Source organism: Notolepis coatsorum (genome assembly GCF_963971535.1).
Source record: "Notolepis coatsorum genome assembly, chromosome: 4".
Taxonomy (NCBI): domain Eukaryota; kingdom Metazoa; phylum Chordata; class Actinopteri; order Aulopiformes; family Paralepididae; genus Notolepis; species Notolepis coatsorum.
The window spans coordinates 97,343,047-97,357,220 of record NC_140168.1 but is presented as its reverse complement, the minus strand read 5'-3'; the positions used below and the strand labels follow the sequence as shown (position 1 = coordinate 97,357,220).

Sequence of the window (14,174 nt, the reverse complement as noted above, 5' to 3'; positions counted from 1 at the left end):
TTTATTTGCACCAACTGTTGGTGCATTATATGTGTATGACCGTCAGTCAATCATTGACATTGGATTACGGGAAACTTACCAACTGGATTACTCGCTGGATCAACTTTCCGAACCACATCAATGGCCGGAAGAAATCCTCCGGAGACTAGGACCGGATCCTTTGTTCCTAGACCCCAGGAAAAGACGTCGAGGAAAAAGGGCTGGGATCCGAAACAGGCTGAGATCCAGACGACACCGTACACCACTTCCCAGTATATTGCTAGCCAATGTACAATCAATAGACAATAAACTGGATGACATCCGAGCAAGGATTCAATATCAAAGAGACGTTAGGGACTGCAATGTCCTTTGCTTCACCGAAACTTGGCTAACACCGGAGGTTCCAGATCACGCGATTCAACCAACGGATCACTTCTTTATCCATAGGAAGGATCGGACACAATCAGAGTCCGGTAAACAACGTGGTGGAGGTATTGCCTTCATGTTTAACAAAAATTGGAGTGATCCAACGAATGTGAAGGAATTATCCAACTACTGCTCCCCAGAACTGGAATATATAACCATCAAGTGTCGTCCTTTCTTCCTCCCGAGGGAGTTAACGGCGATCGTCCTGGTCGGAGTGTATATTCCACCGCAAGCCAACAACAACGCCGCGCTCTCCAGACTACACGACGAGGTAAATAATATACAAGCGACGAACGTTAACGCCGCCATTTTAGTACTGGGAGATTTCAATAGCGCCAATCTGAGAAAGGTATTGCCTGATTTCTACCAGCATGTGACTTGCAACACCAGAGGCGGTAACATCCTAGATCACTGTTACACGCAATTTAAAGGTGGCTACAAGGCTCATTCTGATAGTGGCTTTGGCAAGTCAGATCACGCATCCATTTTCCTTACACCAAAGTACAGACAAAGAATTAAAAGTACTCCCGTAGTCTCGCGAGAGGTGCAGAAATGGGATGTGACGTCAGAGGATACGATCCGGTCAGTGTTCCACAACACAGACTGGATTGTATTCCGCGACACAGATAACATTAATGCCTACACGGAGACAGTGCTGGACTATGTCTGTACTAGGGTGAAAGAAACAATCCCCACTACCAAAATGAAAGTTTACCCAAATCAAAAACCCTGGGTAGACAAATCCGTCCGTGAAGCTCTGAGAGAGCGCACCAAAGCATACAATGACGGCCTAGTGGCAGGCAACATGAATGACCACAAGGTGGCGCAACACAACGTAAGGAGGACAGTGTCAGAGGCCAAACGGCGCTACAGGGATAAAATTGAACTCCAGTTTGAACAAGCTGACTCTAGAGCTATGTGGCAGGGGCTCAAAACGATGACAGACTACAAAGGCGCCTCCCTCAAACTGAACAATGACATCTCCTTAGCAAACGACCTCAATACCTTCTATGCGAGGTTTGATGCTGGTAATAACAACACCAGCTCACAAGCCTCGGCAATGGGGGGGGGGGGGTCGGCTGCTGATGGAGGCGCAGTGTTCAGGGTAACAGAGCATGAGGTGAGGCGGACCTTTAAAAAAGTGAATATCAGGAAGGCAGCAGGTCCGGACGGCATCCCCGGCCGCGTCCTAAAAGTCTGTGCCGACCAACTGGCCCCAGTATTCACTGACATATTTAACCTGTCCTTAGAACAGGCTGTCATCCCCACCTGCCTGAAGAAGTCCACTATTATCCCTGTACCCAAAAAATCCAAGCCTGCTTGCCTCAACGACTACCGCCCTGTAGCTCTCACCTCCATAGCCATGAAGTGCTTTGAGAAGCTAGTAAAGGGCTACATCTGCTCCTCCCTCCCCATCAACATGGACCCCCTGCAATTTGCATACCGCCCCAACAGGTCCACGGAGGACGCCATATCCCATGTGCTGCACACAGCAGCATCACACCTGGACAAGAGGCAGGGGAACTATGTGAGAATGCTATTCATCGACTACAGCTCGGCATTCAATACCATAGTCCCCTCCATACTCATAGCCAAGCTCAGGGACCTGGGCTTGGGCTATGACCTCTGCCAGTGGGTCTTGGACTTCCTGACTGGCAGACCCCAGGTGGTGAGAGCAGGCAACTGCACCTCCTCATCCATCACCCTCAACATAGGGGCCCCCCAGGGCTGTGTTCTGAGTCCCCTCCTCTACTCCCTGTACACACACGACTGTGTGGCTCAGCGGAGTAGCAATACAATCGTCAAATTTGCTGACGACACAGTGGTGGTGGGCCTGATCTCTGCCAACGACGAGAGGGCCTACCTGGAAGAGGTCAAGGTCCTGGCGGGATGGTGCCAGGAAAACAGCCTCTCCCTGAACGTCAGCAAAACAAAGGAGATGATTGTGGACTTCAGGAGGTCGGGGGTCAAGGACTACAGCCCCCTCAGCATCGACGGGGCACCGGTTGAGAGAGTCAACAGCTTCAAGTACCTCGGAGCCCACATATCCGAGGACTTGAAATGGACCATACACATTAACAGTGTGGTGAAGAAGGCACGACAACGCCTCTACTTCCTCAGGCGCCTAAGGAAGTTCCAAGTCAGCCAGAAGATCCTTAAGAACTTCTACTCATGTACAATAGAGAGCATCTTGACCGGCAACATCACCTCCTGGTTTGGGAATAGCACTGCAAAAGACCAAAGCAGACTACAAAGAGTGACACGTTCAGCCGAATGCACAATTGGAGGGGGGCTCCCCACCCTCCAGAACATTTACAACAAGCGTTGCAAGGGGAAGGCTAAGAGAATTATTAAGGACTCGAGCCACCCGAACAACTGCCTCTTTGAACTGCTGCCGTCAGGCAAGCGACACAGGAGTCTCAAGGCGAGCACAGAAAGACTCAGAAGTAGCTTCTATCCCCAGGCCATCAGGCTGCTAAACGAACAATGAATGAACACTACACAACAACAACCACCAAACACACATAGCACACACATCCACACGCACACACTCACTTTAAACAAACACACTGTAGCACCCACTACACACACTTTATAGCACACACCCACTTTAAACAAACACACTGTAGCACCCACTCCCCACACTTTATATTTATGGATGAAGGATTGCACTACAACTCGTACACCTTACTGTAAATTGTACCTAAAATTGTACCTCATCCCATTTCTGCTTTGCACTAGATAGTACTGTACATTAGTACACTGCATAGTATTGTGTATTGTATATTATATGGTAACTCAGAACATTGTACATATGTCTATACCGAACAACTGTGACCTCATTCTTCTTCTAAATTCATGCTATATTATGTTATTATGTTATTTGATACTATCTTGTCTAGCACAGTCTCTGGAGCGTAACAGTAAGAAGCATTTTGTATGAAAGTATTCTGTACTTCTGTATGACAACTATTAAAGAACTTGAACTTGAACTTGAATTGTTTTGACGAGAGCCTCTGAATGAATGGGAGCGGATGGCCATTTTGGATAATCATGCCGAATTTTTACTGGTACACGCATTACAAAAACCTTTTGTAAAACATACATTTGCCATGTGATCTTTTATAAACTTTGGATCTGTACTACATAAGACTTCAGGCTATGGAACCATTGTGTTTTCCAGCTCCTACCTCTCAGCTGGAACTTAAAAACAGGCATCTGGCAACCAGTAAAAATAAATGGGAGTACACAAAACCTTCAGTGTGTTCAAACCTCTGTTACTCTTTATACATATAGCACATGCATGAGTCTGGTCTCTTTTGAAAGGAAACATTCTGAACTTTCTTCCACAACATGAAGAATCACTAATCATGCTAATGTAATAGAGTTACAGAGGTTTGAACACACAAAAATACAATGAGTTTTGTTTACTCACATTTCTGTTTACTTGTTGCCAGATGCCTGTTATTGAGTTCCAGCTGAGAGGTAGGAGCTGGAAAACACAACGGTTCCATAGCCTGGGCCCTCATTTATCAATAATGCGTAGAAAGTGTTCTATTTTCGTTCCTAAGCATGGAATTTAGAATGTCTCTATGCACAGAAAAATCTGGATTTATCAACCATGCGTGCACACAGGTCCTACGCACACTCCGTGTTGATAAATACCAATGTTCTTACCGTCTATGCTCGTGCATGATTGTAAGCATTTGCATACTGAACTGCCCTTAATTAACCATATATGGTAATGAAACACCCCCATGGAATGTAGAATAATGGACTAAGCAGACTTGAAACTTCACTGAGAGTGAGTCCTCCGTGATCAATCTCGCTCTCAGTGAAGTTTCAACGGAGGTCATCTATTCTAACCAACAAAAAATTTAAGCTAGAAAGCATTTCGTTGTGACCAATCTTATTTGGAAACATGACACACAAAATAATAGTATTTAGCTTTTTATTTTAAACAATATTTAATCGCGTTTTGGAGGTGGGTGTTCTGCGTTTGACGGCTACATGGGTGGTACAGTAACAGTCTAATGCTCGATCCATCTCCAATCTCACGATGAACCGTGCCTGTGGCCAAAGACCCGAGGGTGGAGAGGACTTGAATGTGCATGGGGATGGCATTTGTGCGTTTTGTTCCACGCTCCAATTTGGGTCCCAAATTGCAGTACAAATCAAGGAGAATGTGTCTCGGGTAGCGGACTCTAGTTAATATTGTTCTCTCGGCAAATAGACTGTCCTATCTCTGAAAACAGCTCCCCGCGGAGCACAGTCAGCGCACCCCGAAGTATTCCGATAACGCTATATAGATAAACGCTGCATTCATTCGGAAGGAAAGACTTATTCCAAATGCTATTTATAGGGTTTGACAATAATTACACTACTGTCGCTATTTTATAATTAACTATAATGAATTGCGGGTCGTACAGAACACGTCAGTGTTGAAACTAATGCATGAAAGTCCGTCTCATGTTGCTTGCAGTCTTCATATTCTACCGCTTGGTGACATGTACGCACGGTCTGAGCTGTGCGTAGATATACGAACAATCTCAAGCACACGTTAATTTTGATAAATCCCACACTTTTCATAGAAAAGATTGTACGCACGGTTTGCGCACATATCTGTGTGTACGCACCATTGATAAATGAGGGCCCTGGATCTAGTACAGGTCCAAAGTTTATAACAATCCCACGGAAACTTGAGTTTTGTAATGTGTGTACGTGTACCGGCGTTAATTCGGCATGATTATCCAAAATGGCCGTCCGCTCACATTCATTCAGACCAGGGGTGGCCAACCAGTCAGAGACTAAGAGCCTTTGTGGTACCACAAAGAGCCACACCATACCAGCGTTTCTCAAACCTTTTTTTTCAGTCACGGCACCCTTCATGTGTTTATAGGTCTCACCCTCTGGCCTCTGATGTTGCTAATGTCTTTTTTATTTGGGCCTCACAGGGTTAAAAGTACCCTGTGAGACCCACGGTTGCAAAATTACAAAATCACTTTTAGCCATTTAAAAAAAAATACGTTTATTTAAAAAATGTTAAGCACATGTATAGTCAATTGGTCCTGTTGTTCAGCCTCACAATGCTATTTGATAGTAAATGTGTTTATATGTCCCACCCTCTGGCCTCTGAAGTTGCTAATGTCTTTTTAATTTGGGCCTCACAGGGTTAACCTCTTAAGCCCGAGATATACAGTAAAAGTGTATATTTTCAGCATTACGTTTGTTTACCAATTATTTTAACTGTTATTAGTGAAATATAAGATTTTTTTTTTGTTTTTTGATCCACTTTTTCTCCCATTTTCTATATTTTCTCCCATCCAAATTTCGTATCATCCAATTCAACCCTCCCCTGTCACGGACGCTGTTTCTTGCCTCCCACAAGCCGGCTGCAATGTGGACTAAGTCATACATAGCACAAGTCCCCTCCGGTACTTGAGGTAACAGCAGTCACATCTTTTCACCTGCGCAGCTCGATCTCTCAGTGGCGAGGAGTAACGCGTGGGAGGCTCACGCTGCCTCCGACACTTCCTGATTCTACTGCGCAGGCGCACCAACCGACCTGTAGGAGTCGCTGTCCACAACGCCCGATCCCCACCCATCAGTTTCCCACCCCCTAATACGGCCAATGTGTATTAGTACGGACGACCAGCTAAACTGAAAGCAAATGTGGAGCGCTGGGCTCGAACTGACGAGCCCAGCGTCTCCAGCATTTTGTGGCGAGCGCCTTGCCCACTACGCCACGTAGCCGCCCATTGTGAAATATAAGATTATAGAAATCTCAGGGCATTGAGTCGGAAACCGGCGCATATTGACAGGAGGAAGTGGCACAGCCAAAAGTGAGTGTAGTCTTTTGAAGGAAGAGACTCAGGGCTTTCGAATTTCGAAAAACTACCCTACCCAGCTCACACCAGCCCCTGTCAATCATCTGAATTCTGGATTTTTTTTTTTTTTTTTTTGGGATTATCTCCCACAAACCTGAACGTTATTGCCATAAAACAGAACGCAGTTAGTTTCTCTACCTTTCTGTGAACGTCTTGCAAAAAACGGTGTTGCAATACGATGAAAAATGGTGGAGAAATTTACATTATAAAAAAGATGGCAGAATTCAGTACTGTATCTACAAAACCTTCTGTTTTTTTTATTTTTTTTTATTGCAAAACAAAATTATTAAAAGTCAGTACTCAACACACAATGCATAATGAAACTAACAATTAAGATGGCTAAAATGACATGCAAGCACAGAAACAGAAAGCAAAAAAAATATATAATAATACTTTACCGTATACAGTGTATATCCAACGAAATTACCAATTATACCAATGTCTTATACAGGATATACCCCTAATACCTGTTATCTAAAACCCTACACACATATGCTCCAGCTCGAACCCCCCCCTCCCGGACCCCTCTTTGGATAGTACCTCCATTATCCCTCGCTCCTAACCAGACACTACCATTATAAGCTAGCTTTTATTCTCTCCACCACTTCTAACCACATTGACATTTTGGATTCATTGAGACCCAGAATTCTTGCTGTAGATATTTCTTGATAAATCACATCGAGATATGTAAGAAACCAAACTTTCCGGCACATTTTTTCCGGTTGAAACCAGCGTGATGCGATCAGCTTTTTAGCTACTGTGATACCCGATAAAACCAATCTCTTTAGCTGTGGATTTACTGCAAACTCAAAAACATCATTCAATAGTAATACAGAGGGGTGTACTGGTATATTCCAAGATACGAGTTTTGATAATTGTTGGGTCACATCTTTCCAGAATGCCTTAACTGGTGGGCAGTCCCAATACATGTGCATAAATGTCCCTTTGTCTCCATTTGTACATTGGGAGCATTTGGAGTCTTGTTTAAGACCCATTCTGTTCAGTCTTATAGGAGTCAAGTATGTCCTGTGAATATAGTTAAGATTGATTTGTTGATGTTCCGGGTTCTTTGATGTAAGTCGGACATTTGCCCATGCTCCTTGCCAATCAAAGTCACTTTCCAGGTCTGGTATATCCCTCCTCCAGACAGAGTCTAGTTGGAGGGTTTCATATGAGGACGTTAGTAATTGATGATAAAAACCTGAAACAAAACCTCTCGATGTCTCTCTTTCATAGAAGAATTTGTGGTATCTGTGGTGTTCAATTGGTATGTCTAATGGAACACTGTGAGACTTCAAACATAGCCGTAACTGTATGTAAAAAAGCCATGTGGACTTGGTGAGATTAAATTTTGTGCATATTTCTCCATAACTACAAAAACCTTCTGTTTAATCATCTTCCCTTTATTCATTTGCTTAGATTTTTCAGGTCTGGTCAATTTTAGCATGGTGTTATTCACAGTCAAAGATAAAAAATGTTTTTAAATAGAATTGATATTCTCCTTTGGTTTATTACAATTGACTCAAGCCTAGTAACAGACACACTATTTCTGACACTGATCGATATGTCCCTAGATTCAGATAACAAGAACATGCAAATGGACCATTTAAAAAAAATTGTAAATGTTTATTCTACGTCCTTATGGAATGAGTGACATAAAAAAAGGTAAAAAAATAAGTAAAAAAATAAAAGAATTTTTTTTTTAATGGATGGAAGAGCCGCACATTGACGGGCAAAGAGCCTCATGCGGCTCGTGAGCCGCGGGTTGGCCACCCCTGATTCAGACGCTAACCCCTGGCTCCAGAATTGTATTGGCTACAAAGGTGGTCAATAATTTTCGCCATCAGAGGTGACTGGTCTTGTAACCCGAGACTGGAAGCATGCAATAGGTCGAGTATGGTGTCGATCGAACGACGGCAAATTTGACTTTTCCAACCATGTATTGGTTTATGGGCAAAAACGCAGCCGCTAGGCCGACAGACGAGGGCAAAGTGATGCGAAGTGTTGCGTGCGGGTTGCCGGACATTAACCTGTTAATCTGTAGACCGTTTTCGCCTAAAGGTACATGCCTAAGTAAATGGAAGATTGCTCCACTTCTGCAAGGTCAATTTGCATGTTCTTGGTATCTAGGAACATCTAGGGACCTGGGGGTATGTATTTCCAGTGTCAGAAATATTGTGTCTGTTACTAGTAATTATTCAATTGTAATGAATAAATTAATTATGATTAATTATGATTTTGATGAAGATGATCAAAAATGTATACGGGTAGGAGAAAATGCTCACTGAGCTCATTCGCCACCTTATTGAGATCATGTGTAAATAAAATCTAAGTAAATGAACCGTGGGAAGATGATTAAACAGAAGGATTTGTAGATACAGTAATTAATGATAATACATAATCATACTCCCTTATTCAATTACAATGCACTCCTGATTGGGAAACGACCTATAAGATTCCCTAGATGGGAAAAGCAAGGCATACACACATTAGGAGATGTTTTCAACAAACAGGGTGTTTGTAGTTATGATGAAATACACAAAAAATTTAATCTCACCGGTTCCACATATTATTTTTACGCACAGTTATTGTTATGTTTGAAGGCTCACAGTGTTCCATTAATGATACCAATTGTACACCACAGATACCACAAATTCTTCTATGAAAGAGAGACATCGAGAGGTTTTGTATCAGATTTTTATCATCAATTACTAACGTCCTCGTATGAAACCCTCCACCTAGACTCAGTCTGGAGGAGGGATATACCAGACCTGGAAAAAGATTTTGATTGGCAAGAAGCCTGGGCAAATGTTCGACTTGCATCAAGGAACCCGGACCATCAACAAATCAATCTTAACTATATTCATAGGACATACTTGACTCCAATAAGACTGAACAGAATGGGTCTTAAACAAGACTCTAAATGCTCCTTATGTACAAATGGGGACGAGGGGACATTTATGCACATGTACTGGGACTGCCCACCAGTTAAGATATTCTGGAAAGAAGTGACCCAGCAATTATCAAATCTCTTAACTCTGAATATACCTGTACACCCCTCTGTATTACTGCTGAATGATGTTTTTGAGTATGCAGTATCTATACAGCTAAAGAGATTGGTTTTATCTGGTATCACAGTGGCTAAAAAGCTGATAGCATCACGCTGGTTTCAACCGGAAAAAATGTGCCGGAAGGTCTGGACTCTTACATATCTCGATGTGATTTATCTAGAAATATCTACAGCAAGAATTTTGGGTCTCAATGAATCCAAAATGACAATGTGGTTAGAAGTGGTGGAGAGAATAAAAGCTAGCATATAATGGTGGTGTCTGGTTAGGAGCGAATGATAATGGTTGGATTATCCAATGGGGGGGGGTGAGCAAGAGCATATGTGTGTAGGGTATTAGATAGCAGGTATTAGGGGTATATCTTGTATAAGACATTTATCTAAATGGTGATTTCATTGGATGTGCACTGTTAATTAATGCTTGTATATCTAATCTTGTGTTGTCATGTTTGTTTATGTGTTTGTTTAAAAAATAATAAAAAAATAAAATACAAAAAAAGTAATTAATGATGATCGACTTTAATTATAAATTTATATTTGACCTTGAACTTGACCTTATTATAGCCAAATCATACATCTATGGATAGGGAAAATGCTCCTCTTTCCAAAGGCAGGGTTGAATCTGGATTTAGTCATTTCTTGCGGTTTTTACGATAATTCGCATTTTCCGATAAATTTGTATTTCCGATAAATCATATAAAACATCGGTAAAAATGAAAATATACACTTTGACTACTGTTTTTGATAGGGTTATGGTCTTTACTCTTGGCTACAAAAAAAAATATTTAAAAACATTGACCATCTTAACATCCAACGGCCCACATGTGGACGATTCTTTGCCGACCTCTAGTGGCTCGGGTGTGCATTTCTTTTAATACAATATATAGATAGAATTAAAGCCCTATTTGTTGCCTGTCGATTGCCCTTTCAGGTGACAAAATCCGTTCAGCGGTTCTCGAGTTACATGCCGATATGTGAGGCGTGCCCCAAAGTACGCAAAAGTACACATTACCACCCCCAACTCCCGGGGCTCTAGCTCCGTCAATCATTTGGCGATCTCGGAAATCTTTGAACAGGGTTGTAGCCAATGAGTGTGGCTTTCCAATGATACCCCATGATATGATAATTGGGGATCTAATACGGTCTCTATTGATCGATTTATGATAAAGAAAAGCAGGGTCGGGGGACCTTAAGTTAACGGGTTAACTAGAAGTCAACATTAGACTGGTCTTGTCCAGCTTCTATATCTATAGGCGACCGGGCCTTCTGCTCGGCTGCTCCTCGCCTGTGGAATGCCCTCCCTGACTACATCAGAGCAGCACAGACCACTGCTTCCTTTAAAAGAGGACTTAAAACATACCTCTTCACGAAAGCCATCTCTTAGTTTTAACCTTTTTATACATGCCTTGTGTGTTTTATCCCTTTTTTCTATGTTTTTCTGCCTTGTTTTTTTATTGCCTATGTTTTTACCCTGTAGCACTCTGAGATTTGGTTTCCAAATGTAGAGTGCACTATAAATTGAATGTATTATTATTATTACCTGAAGATTCACCACGTGTTTTAGTTTTTCACTTGCTCTCTCACACACTCATGTTGTCTGTGTGTGTGTGTGTGTGTGTGTGTGTGTGTGTGTGCGTGCGTGCTACCAGATACTACCAGCAGATGGCGCCAATGCCGGGTTACAACCCCTATGCGTACGGACAACAGTACAACATGCCCAATATGCCCAATATGCCCTACATGCCCTACCAGGCCACCCCAGGACAGGCGGGCTACCCAGGCGCCCCCCCAGCCGGACAGCCCTCCTACCCAGGATACCCCCAACAACCACCCCAGCAACAGACCTACTACCCCCAGCAATAACTGCCCCCCCGCCCCAACCACCTCCCGGTCTCTTTCTCACTTCTTCACTCCAACGGGAGCAAACTTAATAACGCCCAGCAATAAATCACTCCCTCCCGTTCCTCTCTCTCTCTCTTCCCTCTCTCATCCCTCTCTCATCCTCCTCTCTCAATTTCAGCATCCATATTGGCCCGAGTCAAAGAGGGCGGGGTTATCAAAGAGGGCGGGGTTATCAAAGAGCTGCGTTGCACTTCTTCTTAATCCCCCCCACCCCACTTTCTGCCACCTCATTTTTCCATCGCTCCATCTCGCCTCCATCTCTTCTCCCTCCATCTCTCTCCCTCCATCTCTCTCCCTCCATCTCTCTTCCTCCATCTCTCTTCCTCAATCTCTCCCTCCATCTCTTCCTCCATCTCTCTCCCTCCATCTATTCTCTCCCTCCATCTATTCTCTCCCTCCATCATCTCTCTTCTCACATTTTGCACTTCTGTTTTCTGACGGTGCCCTTCCTGTTGACCCCTCGCTCGTGGACTCCCCCCCCCCCCCCCCCCCCCCCCCCCCATGCACTAACATCTCTCCCTCCCTCATATCTTTTTTGTTTTTGTTTTGTGTACTTTAAATATTTTCTAATAATTTTGTTAATGACTTAATTTAAATCCTAGCTGGTTTTATTGTTAACAGACTTATTTCCTGAGCTGGACCGCTGTAAAAAAAACACTAGAGGTGCCGCATAGGACTCTGGGACAGCGCTTCCTGGAAGTGGGTGTGGCCTGTAATCATATTTCCTTATTTGGGAGTGTGTTGTGGGTGGGCGGATGGTAGTGGTGTGTGTGGGGTGGTGTCATCATCGGTGATGTCACTGAAGGGAGGACACGCCCCCACCCTCACCCAGTCAGCACCTCTTTATTGCCTGGCTATATTCCTATTTTTGTAATGAATACTGATGCATTGTGTCTAATTCTTAAAAAAAAATTAAAAAAATAAAAAAAAATTCTAATGTAGATGATGACAGGTCAGCCCTCTCTCGCCCGCTCTCTCTCTCGCCTGCTCTCTCTCGCTCTCTCTCGCTCTTTCACCTCTCTCGCTCTCTCTCGCCCTCTCTCACCCAGGGAATGTTGGTATATTTCTGTTTTACAATCAAAGCTGTACATGGCAGGTGGAAGTGGGAGAAAAGGTTATATTATATAAGTATAAATATATATATATAAAGACTGTATGCAGTTACACCTAACCTGACTCTCCGTATGCTGCTCTCTTTAGCTTTTTGTGTTTTGTTTTTCTTTTCTTATTTTGGTTCTGTGATTAAAACACCTCTGTATATCGGTAGTGTTCATTTGTCTTTGTGTGTGTGTGTGTGTGTGTGTGTATATGTGTGCGTGCACAAAAAAGCGGGCATACTTTCCTCATATTCAGGTAGGTCACAGAGGGTAAGTCGTCAGTAACCACAAAGCTATGAATAGGATACAAATATGTTACTTAAGTGAATCAATAATATTGAGTTGCAGCCCTTTTGCTGAATCCATATCTGCGGCTTAAACGCCTTGACCCTTTGAAGCCTGTTTTTTCTTAGAATTCCACCACTCCGTTTCATTTGAATTGTGTTGCTAGGTGACGGCCTGTCTCCCGTCAGCTCTTGGCGAGCGGCCCTGTTTATTAGAATGTTCATGTCGTTGCGTTCAAACCGTCTTTATCGCTGCCAGCGGCCATTGTGTGACGTCATCGCTGGAACGTGTGAGGAGCACATGAAGGGGTTAATCTGCCCCCTCTACTTTCATTCAAACCTTTATTTATTCTCCAAACGGACAATTGAGGTCACCCTCATTTTCAATGTCGTCGAGATTTACAGACATTTCAATGCATATATTTTTTATAATAATAATAACTATCTATATAGCACCCTTCACACACATGGTCCATGGACCACAGCCCAATACAGCTGAAATTGCTAAAGCACCATAGCTTTGACCTGGATTCACCTGGACAGTCTGTCATGGACAGAGCAGTGTGTGTATATGTGACGGATGGTACCGCGAAGGGCAGTCACCATGTTGTGAGGTGACTGGGGCGAGTAGCGGTGCTATGGGTTAAACTCACTCTCACCCTCAAAAGACACACAGACTTCACTTGAGTTCACTTCTTGGTGTAGCGGTCTGTGCTGTTGCCCGCGGTGTGGGAGACCACGGGTTCTAAACTCCCTCGGGGCATCGAAGTTTAAGGTGACGATGTCACAACCGTTGCATATATATATGAAGGGAGAAGTTATACACGCTCCAAACGGAAATGTAGGCCTGTCTGGTGCAATCTTGAATCAGGGAGAAACTTGAGAGATTTGGTCCAAAGTAGAACACGGGAGCACACGGATTTAACCCTTTCACTACCACACTACAGACGGTTAACCTTTCACTACCACACTACAGACGGTTAACCTTTCACTACCACACTACAGACGGTTAACTCTTTCACTACCACACTACAGACGGTTAACCTTTCACTACCACCCTACAGAAGGTTAACCCTTCATTACCACGGGGTGCTCCAGTAGCACACCATATAGCGCGCTGAGTCGCGAAGCGCTCGCCCCCTGGGTTCGCTTCCAAGTCCTGGTGGCCATTTGCCGCATGTCCTCTCTGCTTCTCCCGTTCTCCCTCTCTCCTCTGTCGGTCCTGCGTGGCCAGAAAAAGCTGTGAAAAACGCTAAAGATAATAAAAAAAAATTATAAAAACTTTCATTACCACACTACAGACAGTTAACCCTTTCACTACCACACTACAGAAGGTATGTCCAGGGAAGCAATGGTTTGATTGTGTTGATATCCAGGGGGACAGAGATCAAACAGCTTTAGTTACAGTTCTCAGTTACAGTGGGTGACAATATTGTCACAAGGAAAGACGAAATTACCTACCTGGGTTCCATCCTAGAGGCAAATCTTTCCTGTGACAAAATGGCATCCAATGTAATAAAAAAAAGTCAAC

At 43.5% G+C, this 14,174-nt stretch overlaps 1 protein-coding gene across 1 annotated transcript in view; it reads left to right on the top strand.

The window, feature by feature from the left end:
• pdcd6ip (programmed cell death 6 interacting protein) overlaps window positions 1-12,522 on the top strand; it is a 112,094-nt gene extending 99,572 nt beyond the window's left edge. Inside the window, 1 exon segment of the mRNA XM_084312588.1 lies at window positions 11,010-12,522. Coding sequence (XP_084168714.1) covers window positions 11,010-11,223 — 214 coding nt within the window. The 3' untranslated portion in view covers window positions 11,224-12,522.
• The last annotated feature ends 1,652 nt before the right edge of the window (window positions 12,523-14,174 follow it).